Below are 18829 nucleotides of genomic sequence, written 5' to 3'. Positions count from 1 at the left end.
GCTTTGTTCCTCTTTTTCATCCAATCCACATGATGCTATGCCAACCTTTTCAGAGTGTGGCCAGCCTCAGGATGATAACAGTGAGTTGAGACTCAACCCAGACAAGACAGAAGCAATATTGATGGATAGATGAAAGACCGTAGAAGTATGCCAAAGACAGTTTCTTGCCCCTCCCCCCCATTACTCAAGCCTGTGGAGCAGTGTGACCCTTGACTGGATAGTAGTATACACCTTCTCAATTGTTGTTGAAAGGCCAGAAAGTGGTCAAGCTTTATCCCCAGATTAGTATGGCATGGTTCAAAACCGACTGGCTGATTGTTCAGAAGGACCTGTTGTGATAACTGGGTCTACAAGTTTACCCTAACTGTGAACTCATCTGTGAAAAGTGAGTCAAAGATCATAAAAGGTCACAAAAACCTACAACAACAAATGTTGAGGGGAAAAGGTATAAAAGTTGAGACAAAAAGATTGAATTAGTCCAACCAAAAAGGCCTTCTGATAAAACTCAAGGACTATGTTAAAATCATGCCTAGGGTAAGTGACTGGTCCTTTGGGACAGGGAGTAACCGTTTTTGATGCAAAGGACTATTTTTCACAAAGGCAAGTTTATGTAGGTGGTAAGATCAACTGGAGTTCCCAAGGGGACTGTCTGTGGCTCCCTGTTAAAGCTGTTGTAGTGCCTGAGGAGTTCACACTGGATGGATGGTGAAATCTAAGTATAGAACTCAACCAATTTGGGGGGTGTGTCCTCCTTCTTATTGGACTAACCTGAAGTTGGTACTCATGCTCCTGAGTTACTCCAGACAGCTTGACAACTACCTCCACCATCTCTTGGGACCCCAGGCCTTCTTAGTCCTAATCCTGAGATATTTCCTCACCAGGCTATAAAGAAACCACTAACTGCAATGCCCTAAATAGCCTAACACTGGTACAAGTTGCCAGGTCTCAGAGTGATTAATATGACCATGTTCTATGCCTGTGTTTCTCCAGCTGTGAGCGTCAACACCGAAGACAAAGGCTGCATTTACTATCCTTGCTGTCCTTCTCTCTCCCCTTTTGTGGCTTAATGTCTTGGTTTTGTCTTCTAGGAAATGGGATTTAACAGCAGCAACAGCAGCAGGTCTAGCCCATTTCAACTAACTTCTCCTCTTTTCCCTAAAAGGATAGTAATTATCTTTAATTCCATTTGAGAGACTGTCAAATACACAGGGTTTCCTTCTAAAAACTCACTCTAGCTAAAGGGAAAGAGAACAAGGGATGTTGATAAAATGAAAGCCTTACTTAATATTTTTCAAATGCTTTAACTGTTCTTCCTTCTTTTCTGAATCTTTAATAAACCATTAAAAAGGATTATTAATGGTGTGCTTGCCATGGTACCAAGCAGGCTGAGGACTCTCAACCCCAAATCTTGTGTAAAACTATTTAATGTTGGACTCCCACTGACTTGACTGGGAGTTGAGTGCGCTCCATACTTCCCAGGAGAAGCTTAGCTCCTTTCAGGATCACTTTGCTAGTAAATTCTTTTCAGCATGCCGATCTTTGGGAACATTTTCAGTGACCTCAATACCAAAGCAAATTTGGTGAGATTTCAATACTCACTCGCTACACTCAGATAAAGAAATGGACTCGTCTTGTTCTCTCCATTTTTTTCATTGACTGCTTGGACATAGTAACCTCCTGCATCTGTTGCTTCTGCTGCAAGGATCACCAACTGATTCTCCAGTGTTATAGCTCTGTTTAGGAAAACAAAGGATCATGTTAAAAGAGGAGCAGTGATATTAACTAAGGATAAGCTGTACAGAATCTGGCAGGACTACACACTATTCAAAGGTCATTCAAACAGACATGTGTGGAACTCAGCAGCAGGACTTTATCTTCAAACACAACCACAGGAAGGATTCAACAGCTTTTGGGTCTGTGATGTTTGAGCCTTTTCTCTTCTTTAAGTTGTTTAAGATGTTTCCAGTCATACAGAAGACTACAATAAATGATATATAAACATTAAATAGTTATTTAAGAATGATGAGACAAAGAGTTTGACCATAACTATATGGGTTACATGTTCTATGCTCCTGGCAAACATCATTTTGCTGCCAACCCAGTTTGACTGAAAACCTTCTCAGAAAGTGAGAAGATCAGCACTCTGGGAATGAGAGCACTCAGTTCAGTTAAAAATCAGAGGCAATAGAATTTCAGGAGACAGAATATTCTATATTTATGGCCTGTGTAATTATTTCAGTTAGAGATACAAAAAGAGCAAGAGACTAATTAACACGCTCAGCTGAAGAATCGTGTATATAGAGGGAGCGAAGAGCAAAACTCTTTAATCTAAACCAGGTATGAAAGCACAACACTACTCTGTAGTTGGTGGTGGCGTAGTCCTAGGGGAGTCAATAAATGTCATGGTCTAATATAATTTACTCTTTCTTAGAGCTGCTACATAACAGTTGTCTTCATAAACTCCCTTGTAAGACAGTGCTAATCATTTGTACTGCAGTAAGATCAGTTTGTTTGCATTTTACATGTGCCGTATAGTCTTTTGACTCTATTAGATAAAATATAAATCTAGGGAAATATGTAAAAATTTAAGTGCTTGGAAGAAATATAGTCTCTCCGCTGAATCTGTTCCTTTCCACAAGTTAAGTTCTCCTTATCTGGTTTGTAATGACAGCACAGACCAAACACCAGCACTGCTATCACTAATGGTGCAAGGCAGCAGTATTAACTATTCAGAATGCCACATTCACAAATTATAAAAGATGAGGAACTCTGATTTGACCATCTAATAGGAGCACAATATTCTGCCACCTAGAAGATTAAACTTTGTGTTCAGAAGTGGGTCATTTGGGGGATTTCCAGGGTTGGAACCATTAAGAGGCACTGACATGATAAGGTCTTAGTGTGGATAGGGCAGTGTTTCTCAACGACCAGTCTGTGGACCAGTGCCAATCCCTGAGATCTCCCTGACACAGTTTAAGAAGGCAGCAAGCTGGTCCCTGGTATCAAAAAGGTTGAGAAACACTGGGATAGTGTTTAGTAGGACATGAGAAGCTCAAAGATTATATGAAAATTAAAAAGGAACCCCACAGCATTATAGTGGCAGAGTTGTGTTTCAGGCAGCAGTCATTTTTATGCTGACTTTGATAAAGGCACAATCTAGTGATCTGAATATAGGACTTGAAGCAAGAAACTCCTAAGATTGGGCCCAAATCTACCACCCATAGTCACAGTACTCTGAGTAGTGCACAAGGCTCAAGTGTACCTTTAAATCATAGCCCTGAATATGGGTTGAGGGCACAATTTCTGCCCAGACTCAGAGGGAAGTAACTTTGTTGATCCCGACTGTTTGTCCCAATAGTTCTGGCTAGCCCATACGGGTGGGGATCCATATTTATGCTCTCTTTCTGATCCTCTCTGTCCACTTGGTCGTAAAGCAGTATCATGCATGCAGTCTTCTGCTCTTTCAGCTGTGCTAGAACTTCTATCTGGACTGGTCCTATGCAGCATCACAGTTGTGTATGTTTAGTGGGAGTGGAAGGGTCTTATCCTACATAGCTGCACAGGGGAGTAAGGCACAGTCTAGTTCAATTAACGGGGGCTCATTGCGGTATAAGGTATAATTCAGCACAAGTAAGGGTGGTAGAATGGAACCCTTTGTTATCTTGGCCAAATCACTTCATCCTTTTGTGTCTTGATTTCCTCACTTGTAACATTGGAATAATAATATTTATCTCACTACTTCACAAGGTTCACAGACTGAGGAAGTTAGAGGGCATATTAAGAGAAAAATCTTAATCTAAACCTCCTAGCACTAACAGTTTCACAGATTTTTTGAGAAGTTGTATATACAGGTGCTGACGGAGGAATGTGGCTCCCCCCCGCCCCCACCCACATACACACAAACTGACTCTCGGAGAGCGCTTTAAATAAATTAGAAAATTATACTGTAATTGTTAGCAAAAGAGCAGTTGCCAAAGATATGAAATGGGATTTTAAAATTGTTAATGAATGGGAGTTTTTTAATCAATGGTTATCTCATAACACACGCCCAATATTTCAAAGGCACTGATGAACTAACTACTGAAACCTATCATAATGAATACATTGCTATTAGTGAAAAAGATTTCACAACTGAGGCTCTGAGTCTGCAGAGATGTATGCATGTGCTTAACCTGATGTATTCGTAGTAGTCCCACTGACTAGGAAAGTCAAGTACGTAAAAAAAGTCTTTAAAGGATACAAGGCTGAGTTTCCAACAGTATCATGTAACATGTTCTTTCTACAATATTATGTTTTCAGTGAACCCCCTGGGGAAACCTATCATTTTAGAAATACTCTCCGAGGCACCATCAAGGGAGCTGGATTTTTCTTAGTATAGATTATGTAACAAAATTATGAACAAGTGCAAAACATACATTCTGTTCTATATATGTTAAAGGAACATTAGCAGGTGTAAATGATTAATTATGTTAGTTGGGAAAAGTTTATATACTAACATTACTCAAATAGCATGTGAATGTTTTGAGTTATTCTCGCTCCAATAGATCAGTAAGGAGTTTTCCTCATAGTGTTTTTGCATGGTCTGGTTTCATTAATATTAACTCACAATTATTTTATTTTTGGAGAAATGTTCTTCTTCATAAAAGGGACAGCAATGGAAGGAACGTGTATCCCCAACTTCTGTATGCTAGCCTATATGTTGAACAACGAGGAACAAAATAACTGTGGAAAGATTGTTTAAATAGAAGCTATGTTTGTTATATGTTATCCATGACATTTTGACTTTATAATCAGAAGACAGATAACAGTAAACATCTGTAAAGATACCCATAATGATTGACAGCTCAACCTCCTGATAAAGACAGCGGGCCAGATCCTCAGCTGGTGTAACTTGGAACAGTGTCATTGCATTCAATTGAGTTACACCAATCTACACCAGCTGCATAATTGGCCCATGGTATCACATTTTGAAAGTTTTTATTTAAAAAAGATATATTAAATTATCCCTGTGGGTCAATTTTTCCGTGTTGAATGGAACTGTATTAGCTTAATTGACTTGGAAATTGAATCAAAATGTTTCATAGATTTACAGAATGAGGAGCTAAAATGTAATCAATACTGCATTTAATAAAGCAAACAGGCTAAAGAAGAAATTTTCTATTAAATAATAATGATAGTATCTTTAAATACGATGCATATTATATTTGTTCCTACTGTAGTTATTCCAAAGGATACAGCAATAAGGAACATTATTTTTAAATGCTGGAATACATTTCAGGCAGATCCAAAACCAGCTGCAGTTGTAGCCAAAAGCCTTATAAGCGATGCAGCACTTTTGGAAAGAGTGCTGCATAATTACCTTGCTGTTATTGATTTAACTATTGTAAGTGATTGGTTGGGAATTCCCAAGATAGTGCACAATAAAGCATATAGCCAATGTTCAGGAATGAAAGGCAAAGGAAATTTTAAGATAAATTTACTATGGAATTCTTTAAAAAATGAAGGATTTCCTAAATTGCAATATACAAAATGAACTTTATTAGAATGTCTATGTGAATTAAGATATATGGATGAAATTTAGAAGACTTTTAAAGACTATATGAACATAAATATATAATTTGTACAGGAAAGTAACCTTACCCTATAGACCCTTACCCTATAGCTGAGCATTATACATTACATCAGGGGTGGCCAACCTGAGCCTGAGAAGGAGCTAGAATTTATCAATGTACATTGCCAAAGAGCCACAGTAATACATCAGCAGCCCCCCATCAGCTCCAGCCCCCGCTCCCAGCCCCACCAATCAGCACCTCCCCCTCCCTCCCTGCACCTCCTGATCAGCTGTTCGGTGGCGTGCAGGAGGCTGGGGGGGGATGGGGGGCGAGGGCACTGCAGGCTCAGGGGAGGGGGCAGGGCCTGTGGCAAAGCCAGGGGTAGAGCACCTCCCGGCACATTGGAAAGTTGGTGCCTGTAGCTCCAGCCCCAGAGTCGGTGCCTATACAAGGAGCCGCATATTAACTTCTGAAGAGCCGCATGTGGCTCCGGCGCCACAGGTTGGCCACTCCTGCAATACATCATCACAATGACATGAAAAAATTGAGATATGAGGACACAAAGAGTTGGGAAACAGGAGATAAGATAAGAAATTATTGAAGACATTATTTTATATCTTTTTAATTAAAGTGTCCAATTAATCTTAAACATTCTAAGCTGAGTTATTGATTTCTTTTCTGAAAAATGTTTAAGTAAAAGTGTTCAGTTTTAATTCACTGAATAATTTTTAGTTGTTAGAGAGGGGCTACAGTGGAATAGCTCCCAAACTTTAGGAGTTCAGATCTGGATCTGGAAAGCGCTAAACTGCCTGTTTGCATTGGGTGGCTTAATTAGCTACATTGTGAAGATTCATTAATCAATGTTTCTAAATCACTTTGAAGCACATGTCCTGATCTTTGGCTGCACTGAGGTGGATCTTCACACTAAAGTTGCCTTAAAATTTGTATTACAATTATTTTTTGTTTCATTTTCAATGGCAACTTTTTAATTATTTCAGCATCACAACTAATATTCTAAGGACAAACCTGATTCCAGGCTGTTTAATAGTCTGTTTGAGGTTGACAACTCTTACAGATGGACTTTAATCTGTTAGTAATTCATAGCTTATATAAGGCAACTATACAGCTATTGTTTGAGAGAGAAAGAGAGACTGAATTTAACTCAATTAACATCTCCAGAAAGGGACAACTGACATGCAAACTAGGGTGCTGTCACTATGACCCTTGAGGGTGACTAGTTGTAAGGAAAAAAATCAAGGGGGCATTTGAAATGTTATGTATTAATAAAGGAAGTTGGAAAACACCTCTAGAGCTAGATGGAAGGATAAAGGAAACAGATCCTGTACGGAGAATAATGTACATTTCTCCCAGATGGTACACCTGACCAAGTATTACAATTGAATTGCTGGTGTAACATTGGCTGAATACAATTTCTGTCCTGTTTGAAACAGAACTACATTAACATGCACTAGGGAACTTTTCAGGTGCCCCAGTACAGTCCACACAGGTCAGTTAGTGCATGACATGTTAGTGTGGCCTAAAAAGTACACCCATCTGGTGCAGACTAAAGTACCATGTAGTCAAGCCCAGAGTCTCTGACTTACTGCCTGGCCAAGGGATATGACTGACAGAATGGAAGGACAAAAGGCTCAACATAGGGTGGAAGGAGAAAGGGGCAGATATATAAAGGTATTTAGGCACCTGAAGACACAAATAAGTGCCTGGTGGGATTTTCCAAAGCTCCTAAATGCTTAACTCCCATTGATGGTTTTGGATCAGGCCCTGAGAAATACAAACTAGCATTTTCAACAGTGGGTACCTAAATCAGCACACCTAAGACCACATTCAGGCACCTAAATAAATTATCTGATTTTCATAGGTGGAAATATTTAACAAAATATCCCAAAGAAATCTTCAGATTAACAAACTGTTGGATCTTTGCTCAGAAAATCACAACTAATGGAAAGAAACAGTATTTTTTAATATAAGGGACTAATTTTCAGAAAGTCATATTTTGTTAGACTGTTAGTTAACAGATTGGTGGATAAACAGATGTTAGAAATCTAAATCATTGCAGTAATAAAACGAAAACCACAGAATAACCTGATTCAGCCTCTGCTTAAAACACAGCCATCTGTTCAAACTCCAGAATGCAATATTTTAGAAAAAAGGCCTTTGATAAAGCCTCTTTTCCAATGCTACCATCTAGCTAATGCAAACATCAAAACCCTCTTTACAAGACATTAATTCCAGGAAATCTGTATTTCTTTTTTAAAACTTTTGTTTATATCATGTAACCAGAGCTGATCCTTCTCCACAAAGCCTGATACCCCCCAGTAACAATGATTTTACTAAGAAATGCAGAGATTATAGCATAATGATGATGTAATTACTAAAGGATTCCCAGAGGGATTTTTGGCCTCAGAAAATATGCTGTAATATCATATATAAATATACATTATCTGGCTATAAATATATATAAATCCTAGCTCCATTGAAGACAATGGGATTTTTTTTTCAAATTTCAGTGGAGCAAGAATTTCACCGTGTTTTCCTCCAAAATTTCCTTGCCACTTTTGGTAATTATTAATGACAGAAAAAAATATGTTTAAATAAAACTAAGAGCTCACCTTCAGCAGGACTGAATCCTAGACTAAAGTATTATGAAGTTGGCTATATTATAACATAACTGTAGCAACAGAGCATGAGGGGTCCTGGATAGATCTCATTCTTGAGTGGAACAAAATATTCAGATTTCAGGTACTTAAGTACATACACAAAAACACACATTGACTACTGCGAAACTCAATTCATGCAGTGTGCTAAACAGAACATAAACCAAATTCTACCTTCTGGACACTTCTGCTTAAAGGCCTGCTGGACAGTCATTAGCTGACAGCCTGGTGTTTTATTTCTAAGGTTTTTGTAGCCAGTCAAGATTTTTCATGAAGATTTGTTTTTAAAGAGAGCGTATCCTCTTTTTTACTTTCACACTTAACAAAAGAAATATGCAATTCATACGTATACGGTGGAACAGCCATTTCCCAAGACTGAGTCAAAAGGGTCCAAACAAAACCAATTAGTTGACCTACAGTAAAGAAAAGGAACCAAAAGCAGCATGGGCATTGGTAGGATACTAGTGGCCAATGGGGACAGACTAGCTGTAAACACTGTGAGACAGAGACTTCTCAGTCTACTTAGCCCCTTCCCCCTGTAACAGGGCTGCCTTGGTCCTGCCTCTGTCTCAGTCCACAAATTACCTGAAGACCCTTTTGCTGGTTCAACAGCCTGTGCAGTTTATTTACAGTTGTGTCCCTCCACCTTCACAGCATACCTAAGACCTTTCCCATGCAGAGGAGACAGAGGCCTGTAAGCTAGTGGGTTAATTGCAATATACCAATCGTTTACAGTGTTTGTTTTCCCCCAAAATTTTCTAGTGCACATTGGGGACCACCAAGATAATCTGGGAAGAAAATAGAAGCTGGTTGTCCACTGGTTGTTCTATTGTTTGATCTCTGTTCTTACAGAGCCTGTGAAATACAGGAAATAAGGCAACAGAAGACAGGCAATACTTGGCTGCCCTCCTATGCCATTCATCTTTATCCTCCTACAGGATATAAAGGGAGTTACAAACTCCTTTGAGGCACTGCTTGCACATATCCCTCCCCAGCCTGCAGCTCTGCTCCCAAGGATGGGTTGATGCGTAAAAAGAGTGTGGTTTTTTTCCAATCATGTTAGCAAAACTGAGTTAGTTTAACACAATTGAAAACTCTCATTGAAGTACAGCCTAACATGTCTTAAGACCTTTTAGCTGGTTGTCTTCTAGCCTAGGGGACCAACCTGCCAAAGGCAGAGTTGAAGCTGGGCAGCTCTGACTGCCTCAGCAGAAAGAGGATCAGAGAGACAGCCCTGAGTGTTGCTTTGACTTACACTTCCCCCAATACCCATCATGAGCTCCACTCCCCATGGCAGTACTGTTTTAGAGGGAATGTTACTAGTGAAATAGCAGAGCCCTCTTGGTATACCGATCATGCCTATATCTCCAGTGCCTTCTGTTCCTCTCTCTCTACTCCCTATTAAGTATTTCTAGAGACTGGGGTTTCTGGACTGATAGCCCAGTATTATGAACCCCAAGCATTCAAAAAACGTGAGACAAGACCCCATACATCAGGGGATTGGCTTAAAAATATACATGTTGGATTTTTTTGTTTGTTTTTTAAAAACATTCTTAGCACACACTCGGGAGATGTTTTCAAGCTTTCCTTCACAGCCAGGATGGTTTTCTAAAAAAAACCCTGAAAGTTGAGATTCTCATGTAATCACATGATTCCAGGCACTGCGGCTTTAAAAAAGCCACCAAATATTGCAAGACTTTGATAAAATCATGGCAACAACGAAAGACCCTCCCTGATCCCTGCTGCTGCCGCCTGGAAGGAGCCCTAAGGGTTCTCTGTGAGGTACTACAACATTCCTTCTTTGGGAATGAGGGTTCTCAGGAGGTGCTCTCCAAAATATGTATTTCAAATATATTTTAAAAATTATGCCCATATTAGTTAGTGCCCCAGATACTGCCTTTTTTTGCAAAGTGTGGGGCAGGATAAAATTGAGTGTAGCCACCTTTTAAAACGTGAGGAAATAGACAATTGAGGCAGGGCTGCCTTCCCACTGCAAATAGAGTGGGTGAAGAAGCAGCAGCATCCTCAGGGACATCACAGAGTGATACCTTAAATACAGGATGACGACAGCATTGCAGAATTGTGAAGGAGATGCTGTGCAGTGAAAGAGAAACTTCCTATTCACAGCAAATGTCTTCTGTAATAAATTAATGAATACAGAAAATGGCAAGTGACATAAGTTAGGTTTTGTTTAAATATTCTTTATCTTTCAAGCTTGCACTGATTTTAGTTCTTCTTTAAAGGGACATAATCATCCCTCTCCCCCCAGAAAAGAAATGTTTCTTAATTTTTAAATTATTATTAAGTAACAAGAGCTCAGTCCAGCAGACGTAATGGCTATGCTTGAATCACAGCACACAGTGGTATCTAACTGAATCACAGTGCAGTGATAACTGTTCTCCTGCACGTGCTATTGTAACAGTGTAACTATAAGAACACATCCCAAACTTTAAAACTAAACTAGAAAACGCTGTCAAGAATGGAATCCAAAAATTCTGGAAAAAAGTCAGTTTTCTTTTCAAGTCTTTTTTCTTTTATAAAATTGTTACTCTAATCAAGGTATGTATGTGTCAACAGAATATCTATTTTCTGCTCTCTCTCTGGTTTATCATACAATCAACCTATTGAACTCCACTTGAAACATCACTATCTGTTGCTATGGACATAGTTACAACCACTGGAGAGAGAATAGTGGAAATACTTAAATATAAATGGATTATTTAAACAAAACTGGCTGCTGGGAGGTATTCACAGGTCACTGATCTATAAAGCTAACTGACTCCACTAAAGATGAGCAAGGGGCTATTTGTATTAGTTTGGGATTTGGCGGGCCAATTTTAAGATACAAATACAAGTAAATATTGCCTCACTATGAAGTATTTTCTTGTACCAAATAAAAGAGAGTTCTCTGTTTGTTTTTTACATTGACTTTTTACCTCCTCTATTGTGAAAGGAATATTTTTGGTGTTATTAAATAGCACCTACCTTTCTGCTACAGGAGGTCACTATAATGTAGTGTTATTATACTACATTATAGTTTGTAGTTTGGTTTTAAAGAGCTCCTGCTGGAAGAGTCTTATATGCAGTGGTGCAAGTAAGCAGGTACGGTAGTCACACGGTACCATTAAGATATTTATTGCCAGTACGCTGTACCGGAGAGACATATTTTCAGAACCGCAGGGCTCTCCCAGAAACCGCAGTGGTGAAAGGAGCACAACATGGGGGCGCCCAGTGGCCCCACACCAGCAGCTCCTCCGGCGCATCTGTATCAGCCCCAGCCCTGCCCCCAGCCCTTCCACACAGTTGCATCTCCTGTCTGGGATTTGTACAGCCCTGCTGGAGGACAGGGCTGAGGGAGGGACATGGGCGATACAGCCGCGCCGGAGGACCTGGCGGCACTGCTGTGGTTCCCGGGAGAGCTCTGTGGTTCAGGAATTGGTATCCGGCGCAGCAGGAGGACGGAGCCCCCTCCAGGTAAAGTGGGATGGGGAGAGGATGTGGAGAGCACTGGGGCCCCGGGCTGGGGGTGGGATGGGGAGGAGTCACATGGGGGGTCATGTGGGGAGGTCACGTGCCCCCTCTTTAGCTGGTGACCCGCTTTGTATCCCTCCCATGAGTTGCTTATGCATACCAGTAAGAATTAAAATCTACTTTCACTACTGCTTATATGTTTCTAGCACCATTTCATTGATAGCTATTCTTGAAAATAATTACAAAAGTGAGCCATGACAATGAACTGTATTGAACAAAAACAAATTAGCAATGGTATGCCACTTGCCCCAGGGCATCACAATGAACAGATGATGGATTAAGTAACAATGACAGAGGTGAATCTTCAACCCCCTAATAATTTATTTAGCAGATAAATTTAGAAGTGCCATAACATCGCTAATCTTGATGCCCCTACATCTATTTACTGCCAACTCTGCATCTGCCATTGGCATTGCTGCTGCCATTTTACATTTGTTTCTGTAACTCTTCCCTGAACACATGGTTTCCATTTTCACAGTGTAATTCAAAGCAGAATCTTACCCATGGCTTTTCATGGTTTTAACCATTTGTACTACCGTATTTGAAGCATATAGACTTCCTGGAATCACAGGTTCAAATTCTGACAGACACAATTCAGCTATATCTTTCCAATAGGTGTTGCCCAGTTTTCTTGGCTAAAATCCATTCCTCCCTCAACACCCACACATCAAGTTGGGCACTGTTTTGTGCCAACTGTCCACACTTACAGGATGGGCAACTCTATCCTGGGAAGCAGTGACACTGAAAAGGCCTTGGGTATCATGGTGGATAATCAGCTGGACATGAACTCTCAATACAATTCTGTTGCCAAAAGGCTACTGAGATCCTTGGATATATAAACAGGGGAATTCAAGCACAATTCAAGAAGGATGTTGAAAACCTGGAGAGGGTTCAGAAAAGAGCCATGAAATTGCCATGATTGGAAAACATGCCTTATGGTGACAAACTCAAGGAGCTCAATCTGTAGAATTTTAAAAAAGAGAAAGTTAAGGGATGATTTGATCACAGTCTATAAGTACATACATGGGCAACCCAAATTTGGTACCAGAGAGCTTTTCAGTCTAGCAGACAAAGGTATAACAATGGCTGGAAATTGAAACTAGACAAATTCAGACTGGAAATAAGATGCAAGTTTTTAACAGTGAGTGTAATTCACCATTTGGTTCAATTTAACAAGGGTTGTGGTAGATTCTTGATTACTGGAAATTTTTAAAAGATATGATCCAGTTCAAACAGGAGTTAATTCAGGGAAATTCTATGCCTGCGAAATACAGGAGGTCAGACTAGATGGTCACAACAGTCTCTTCTGGCTTTATAATCTATGAATTTATTAATCTGCCTGCAGACCTCACTTCCTGATGTGACTACATATCGAAGAATGAGTTTCCAGTCATTTGTAGGTCATTTCGGAATCCTTCAAGATAAAAAAGGTGCTATTATACGTAAGGTATTAGTAAGTGAACTAGTAGCCTTACTCTTCCTCAGCTCTCAGAAGACAAATGTCCACTTCACAAAAACTACCTCCAAATCTGGCACTGGTCCTGGCTATCTCAACAGACAAGAGAAGAACTGAATGAAGACAGGAACTCTTCAACTCTATAGGTGGAGAAAAGAATTAGGCCAAATAGATATGGTGGCATGGAGAAGTATGTACTGCTCTAGCCTATGAAGTACCCGAAGACTTTATTCTCCAGGGAAATCAGACCAGTAATCCAGTATTTTCACAAGCACTAGTTTTCCGCTATATCATCTAAAACCAAAACAACAACAAGAATGCTAAAAGGAAACAAGTGTCACGTGTTAAAATCTCAGGGCTCCATATGAAGTAGGGCAGGTACAGTGGTACTGGGTGATGACAGAGCAATTTATTCAAACAAGTTTTTATTATGACATTAAATTAAAGATCAATATAGTAGCTGGTGGTATCACTGTAAAAGACTGCAGTTTGCTGTGACCAGTACTTCTGCTGTTGTTGCAAATACACTGAGTTAAACCACTGAGAATAAAAACTTTAATATTTATTGATGTTCATCACTTATGTACAAATCTGGGGGCTTGCACAAATATTGCTACTTGCCCACCATCAACATACATACTAGCGTGACACAACATTGACCGAGCACAGGACTCAGAGCCAAAAATGACAGAGTTCTAATTCTTGCACTGCCAATGATATATGGCCTTGGGCAAAGTATTTAACCTCGCTGTGTATTTGTTCTGCCTTTAGTAAAATGGGGTTGATTACTTCTTTACCTCAGGAATGGATTTTGGGGATGAAATTGTTAGTCTGTATAGCACGTCAAAGATGTAAAGGATTATATAAATGTTATTAGTAGTCTTAATTTTCCTTACTTCTGCTTTTCAGAAGTTTTGTCATGACTGCAAGCTAAAGACAACTTCTTTTTGCCTGCTCATTTTAAAATTCCTTTAATATCTCTTTAATTATACCCATCCATCCACTCACGGTGTATTTATATTTCATACACTTGTCTTCCAATAACTAGTGGTTTTACAATACTTTGCCAACTACAATCCCCCATCTCTTGAATTGAATAATTTTGTATTTAATATAGATTAACAGATACATTTATCTTGGTCCCTGTAAATTCCCTGTTTCTCTGCTGAAAGTCCCTATTCTGTACTATTGTTTTCAAGCCAGTTCATCATTCACTTTACTTTGAATGGTGCCCTCAGTGCAAGCACCTCAGAGTGCTTTAATCCAGTAACTACAAAACAAAGGGTAAAATACTGATGAGTAAACAAATAGGACTTTAACAGAGATTTAAAATGAACTAATAATTCCATATTTCAAAAACAGGCAGGATATATGGTAAGCAAGATGGCAAGCAAACATGATTTTCAACCATATGGTGTTTTAAAAAGTCTATTATGAAGCAGAATACAGGGAGCTCTGGGAATGGAGAGGACCTCCAAATCACTAAGATGTCTGTGACATTCTATGTAATAACTTCTATACAATTATAACACTTCATAACCAATTCTTTGTCAAATAGAAAGCCAGCCAAGGACCCATAAAGAAGAGCTCTGTGTAAGCTTGTCTCCTTTCACCAACAGAAATTGGTCCAATAAAAGATAATGCCTGACTCACCTGGTCTCGCTAGAGCGTTTTTGGTATTGGGATGTATAATGACATGATACACCAGGGGTCGGCAGCCTATGGCACGCGTGCCAAAGGTGGTGCGCGAGCTGATTTTGGTGGCACGCAGCGGCACTGGGGTTTCCGCCGTTGGCTCCTGCCAGCTGGGGTCCCACTGCTGGTCCCACTCAGCGCCTGCTGCCGGACTGGGTGAAGGAACCCCAGGCTGGCAGCGGGCTGAGACCCCGGCTGGCAGGAGCCAGAGGCCGAAAGCCCAGAGCAAGGCAGGCTGAGCCGCTCAGTTGCTGCTCTGGGGTTCTGGCTGCTCGACCCTTGCCATCCGGGGTCCCCACCGCAGCCCCACTCCAGTTGAAGTTCCAGCGCAGGCCCCCTGCCAGACAGGGTCCAGGCCTCCGGCCTTGCTCAGCCCTACCAGCCGCCAGCTCCACTCACCTCAGCTGCCAATCTGGGGTTCCAGCTGCTGACCTCCTGCCAGCCAGTTAACAACTGATCACTCAGAAGCCTGTGTGCAGCTTAAAGTATCCAAATATGTGCCAGACATTGGAAAACTCAGCAAGGAAAAGCAAGGGCAAGGATCACACTAAACTGATAAGATCGGCATTTTAATTTAATTTTAAATAAAGCTTCTGAAACATTTTGAAACCCTTGTTTACTTTACATATAACAATAGTTTGATTATATAATATATAGACTTATAGAGAGACCTTCAAAAAACGTTAAAATGTATTACTAGCACGCAAAGTCTTAAATTAGAGTGTATAAATGCAGACTCAGCACACCACTTCTGAAAGGTGATACACCATAGTTTGTGTTATAACTTGCTAGCTGCAGAATTCTATAAACTTGAGATTATGTAAAAATGAGCAGAAATGCTACCCAATGAGAGGTCAAATCTTCAAGAGCACAGATTAAGGTTTCCGAACCCTAACAAGTGAATAGAATAAGGTGAAACCTACCAATGTTTGAGATAGAAAAGTAAAATTGTATCAAAAAAGATCTGGTCACCCCCTCCTATAGTAACGGAGAAGGACCTGCTGGCAGAGAGTTCTCTGCGTTTACAACTCCTGGGGGAATTCTGCACCACTGCGCGATGCAAAATTTTGCAAAAATGAATGTTTTTTGCAGTTTCCTTTCCGCCACAGAAATGGCTCACCTAGTCTCCTGATTTCCGCCACAGAAATGCAGTACTGCTGTCCGCCACTAGGGGCCACTGGACCCAGCAGAGCCCAGCTCAGCTCACACACAGAAGACACTACCAGGGGGACGGAGAGGGAGCTAAAGGGTACCCAGCAGGGGCAGCTCCAGGCCCCAGCACGCCAAGTGCGTGCTTGGGGCGGCAAGCCACGGGGGGCGCTCTGCCGGCGCCGCGAGAGCAGCAGGCAGGCTGCCTTCGGTGGCTTGCCTGCGGAGGGTCCGCTGGTCCCACGGCTTCGGAGGACCAGCGGACCCTCCGCAGGCAAACCGCCGAAGGCAGCCTGCCCACCGTGCTTGGGGCAGCAAAATTCCTAGAGCCGCCCTGGTACCCAGCAGCTTCAGTTCCCCGCACACCCTGAGAGAAGGAGATGGCAGCACACAGGAAACTCCACACAAGCCCTGGACCCAGAATCAGGCTGTTTCACCCTCTGTATCCCTGGGCATTGAGGGCTAGGGGGGTGAGTGTCTGGGCTGGGGGGTGCGGGTGTCTGGGCTGGGGCGAGGACACAGCTGGGCTCTATGGGGAAGGAGGAGTGGGTACCTGGGCAAGGGCGGACCCCACAGCTGGGCTCTGGGAGAGAGGGGTGTGGGTATCTGGACAAGGGGGATGACCTGCAGTTGGGCTCGGGGGGGGGTGAAGGGGTCAAATATCTGGGCTGGGGGGATGCCGTGGCTGGGCTCTGGGGGGCAAGGGGTGCATGGCTGGGCTCTAAGAGGAAGGGGTTGTGGGTGTCCAGCCCCTGGCTGGGCTCGGGGGGAGAGGGGAGGGAAGGATTGTGGGTGTCCAGCCCCTGGCTGGGCTCTGGGGAGAGGGGGCAGAGAAACAGGAACTGGGTTTTCATAGAGGTTTATTTAACTCTCTACTCCTCAGGAAATTTTGTTCTGTGCATGTATTGTTACAAACATACTTGCTGACAGGTATTTTGAAATAAATTACCAAAATAATTGAAACTGGCATGATTATGTAGTGTTATTTTGACAAATAAAATCTGCAGAATTTTGAAATATTGTGCACAGAATTTTTATTTTTCTGGCCCAGAATTCCCCCAGGAGTAATGTACTTATATGGGAGCATGAAATGGCCTTATGTTTTCAATATCCCTACGATCAGAAGTTCTTCTTCTCACCAGTTGCAATAGTATGCATATTAGTATCCATAAAACTTCACTTACGTCAGCCTTTTAAAAATGAATGTTCTGTGAGATAGAAATTCTGAGAAGTAGCCCCATAAAGAGTGCATTTGTATTTGTACCTGAAGCCAACGTGTAGCCTTTGAGTCCATAACCTATAAGATGAGTTCAATCACCAACAAAAATTTGGATTATGTATGATTAAAACACAGCAGATCATAGGATTTTTTATTTCAGGCTGGGCTGTGTTCCCAAGAACAGAAAGATAGGTAATCTATCAACTCGGTTTATTTCTAAATTAAATCAATAGATTGGTTGTTTATATGACTTATAGCCTATTTGACTTGTGAGTTAATGGCATAAAATTCGCTTCAGTAGGACAGTAACAAATACTTGAATTTCTTAGACCAGTATAGCTTGATTATGTTAGAAGAACAAAGCTTTTTCAGCCAATATTGCCAGCCCCGGGATAGAATGAGAGTAACTTCTGCTTTAAAAGTATCTGTCAAATATGTGGGGAGCAAAGAGCTTCAACCCGCTTTGTCACAGCACTATTGAATACTGAGACTGGAAGCACCACAACGTATTCCTTAACGTGAAGGGCAATGTGGAACTCAGAGGATGCAAATGAAAGACTGCTTTGTTACTTATTTTCAAAGCAAAAATTACTTGCTCCCAATTAGTGAGAAAGTAGGATTTTGTAAGGAAGTTAAGCTGTGTCTTCCTAATGAGAAGTGTGCACGAGAGACAAAGTAAAATGGCCTATAGAAGTGGCCAAAAACCCACAGTAAAAGTGCTTAGTATTTAACCCCAAAAGTAATCTAACTAGCTACCCAATGGGTTGTACACAGTGTTGCTGTAGCAGTGTCAGTCCCAGGATATTAGAAAGACAAGGTGGGTGAGGTAGTATCTTTTATGGGACCAACTTCCGTTACTGAAAGAGACAAGCGTTTGAACTAATGCCTGGGCTACACTAGCAGGGGGGTGGGGGTGGGGTACGAACTAAGATACGCAACTTCAGCTACGCAAAACTAAGTATCTTAGTTCAGCTTACCTGGCCGTCCTCATGGTGGTGAGTCAACTGCCGCAGCTCCCTCATCGACTCCGCTTACTCCTGGAATACGGGCGTCGATTCGTGGATTGATTTATCACGTCCAGACAAGACGCGATAAATCGATCCCCGATACATCGAACCACTAGATGTACCCTTACACAGCTCTTCTTTAGGTCTGAGAAAGGTAGTCAGAATGTCATAGCTAATACAAGGTCACACAGATTGTTTAGCATAAGTACACCTCTACCCCGATATAACACGAATTCTGATATAACACGGTAAAGCAGTGCTCTGGGCGGGGCGGGCCTGTGCACTCCAGCGGATCAAAGCAAGTTTGATATAACGCGGTTTCACCTATAATGCGGTAAGATTTTTTGGCTCCCGAGGACAGAATTATATCGAGGTAGAGGTGTACTTAGAATATGTGCTAAGGGACCATTCAAGGTGAAATGGCCCATTAACACCTTGTAGTCATAGGACAAAAAGGGGAGTAGTGGGTTACAGATTGTTGTAATAATAAAGACACTGGAATTATGGCTTAAGACCATGATTTTTAGCGTCTAGCAAAGGTATGA

At 41.3% G+C, this 18829-nt stretch overlaps 1 protein-coding gene across 15 annotated transcripts in view; it reads right to left on the bottom strand.

Annotated features, from left to right (window-relative positions):
- The window catches only part of SDK1 (sidekick cell adhesion molecule 1), a 656852-nt gene that overhangs the window by 270062 nt on the left and 367961 nt on the right, over window positions 1-18829 (bottom strand). For all 15 annotated transcript variants that reach the window (XM_039493139.1, XM_039493140.1, XM_039493143.1 and 12 more), the window contains one exon: window positions 1600-1733. In XM_039493139.1, coding sequence (XP_039349073.1) covers window positions 1600-1733 — 134 coding nt within the window. The remainder of the gene's footprint in view (window positions 1-1599; window positions 1734-18829) is intronic.

Source organism: Mauremys reevesii, linkage group 10 (assembly GCF_016161935.1).
Source record: "Mauremys reevesii isolate NIE-2019 linkage group 10, ASM1616193v1, whole genome shotgun sequence".
NCBI lineage: Eukaryota > Metazoa > Chordata > Testudines > Geoemydidae > Mauremys > Mauremys reevesii.
This window is presented reverse-complemented; position numbering and strand designations above follow the sequence as displayed.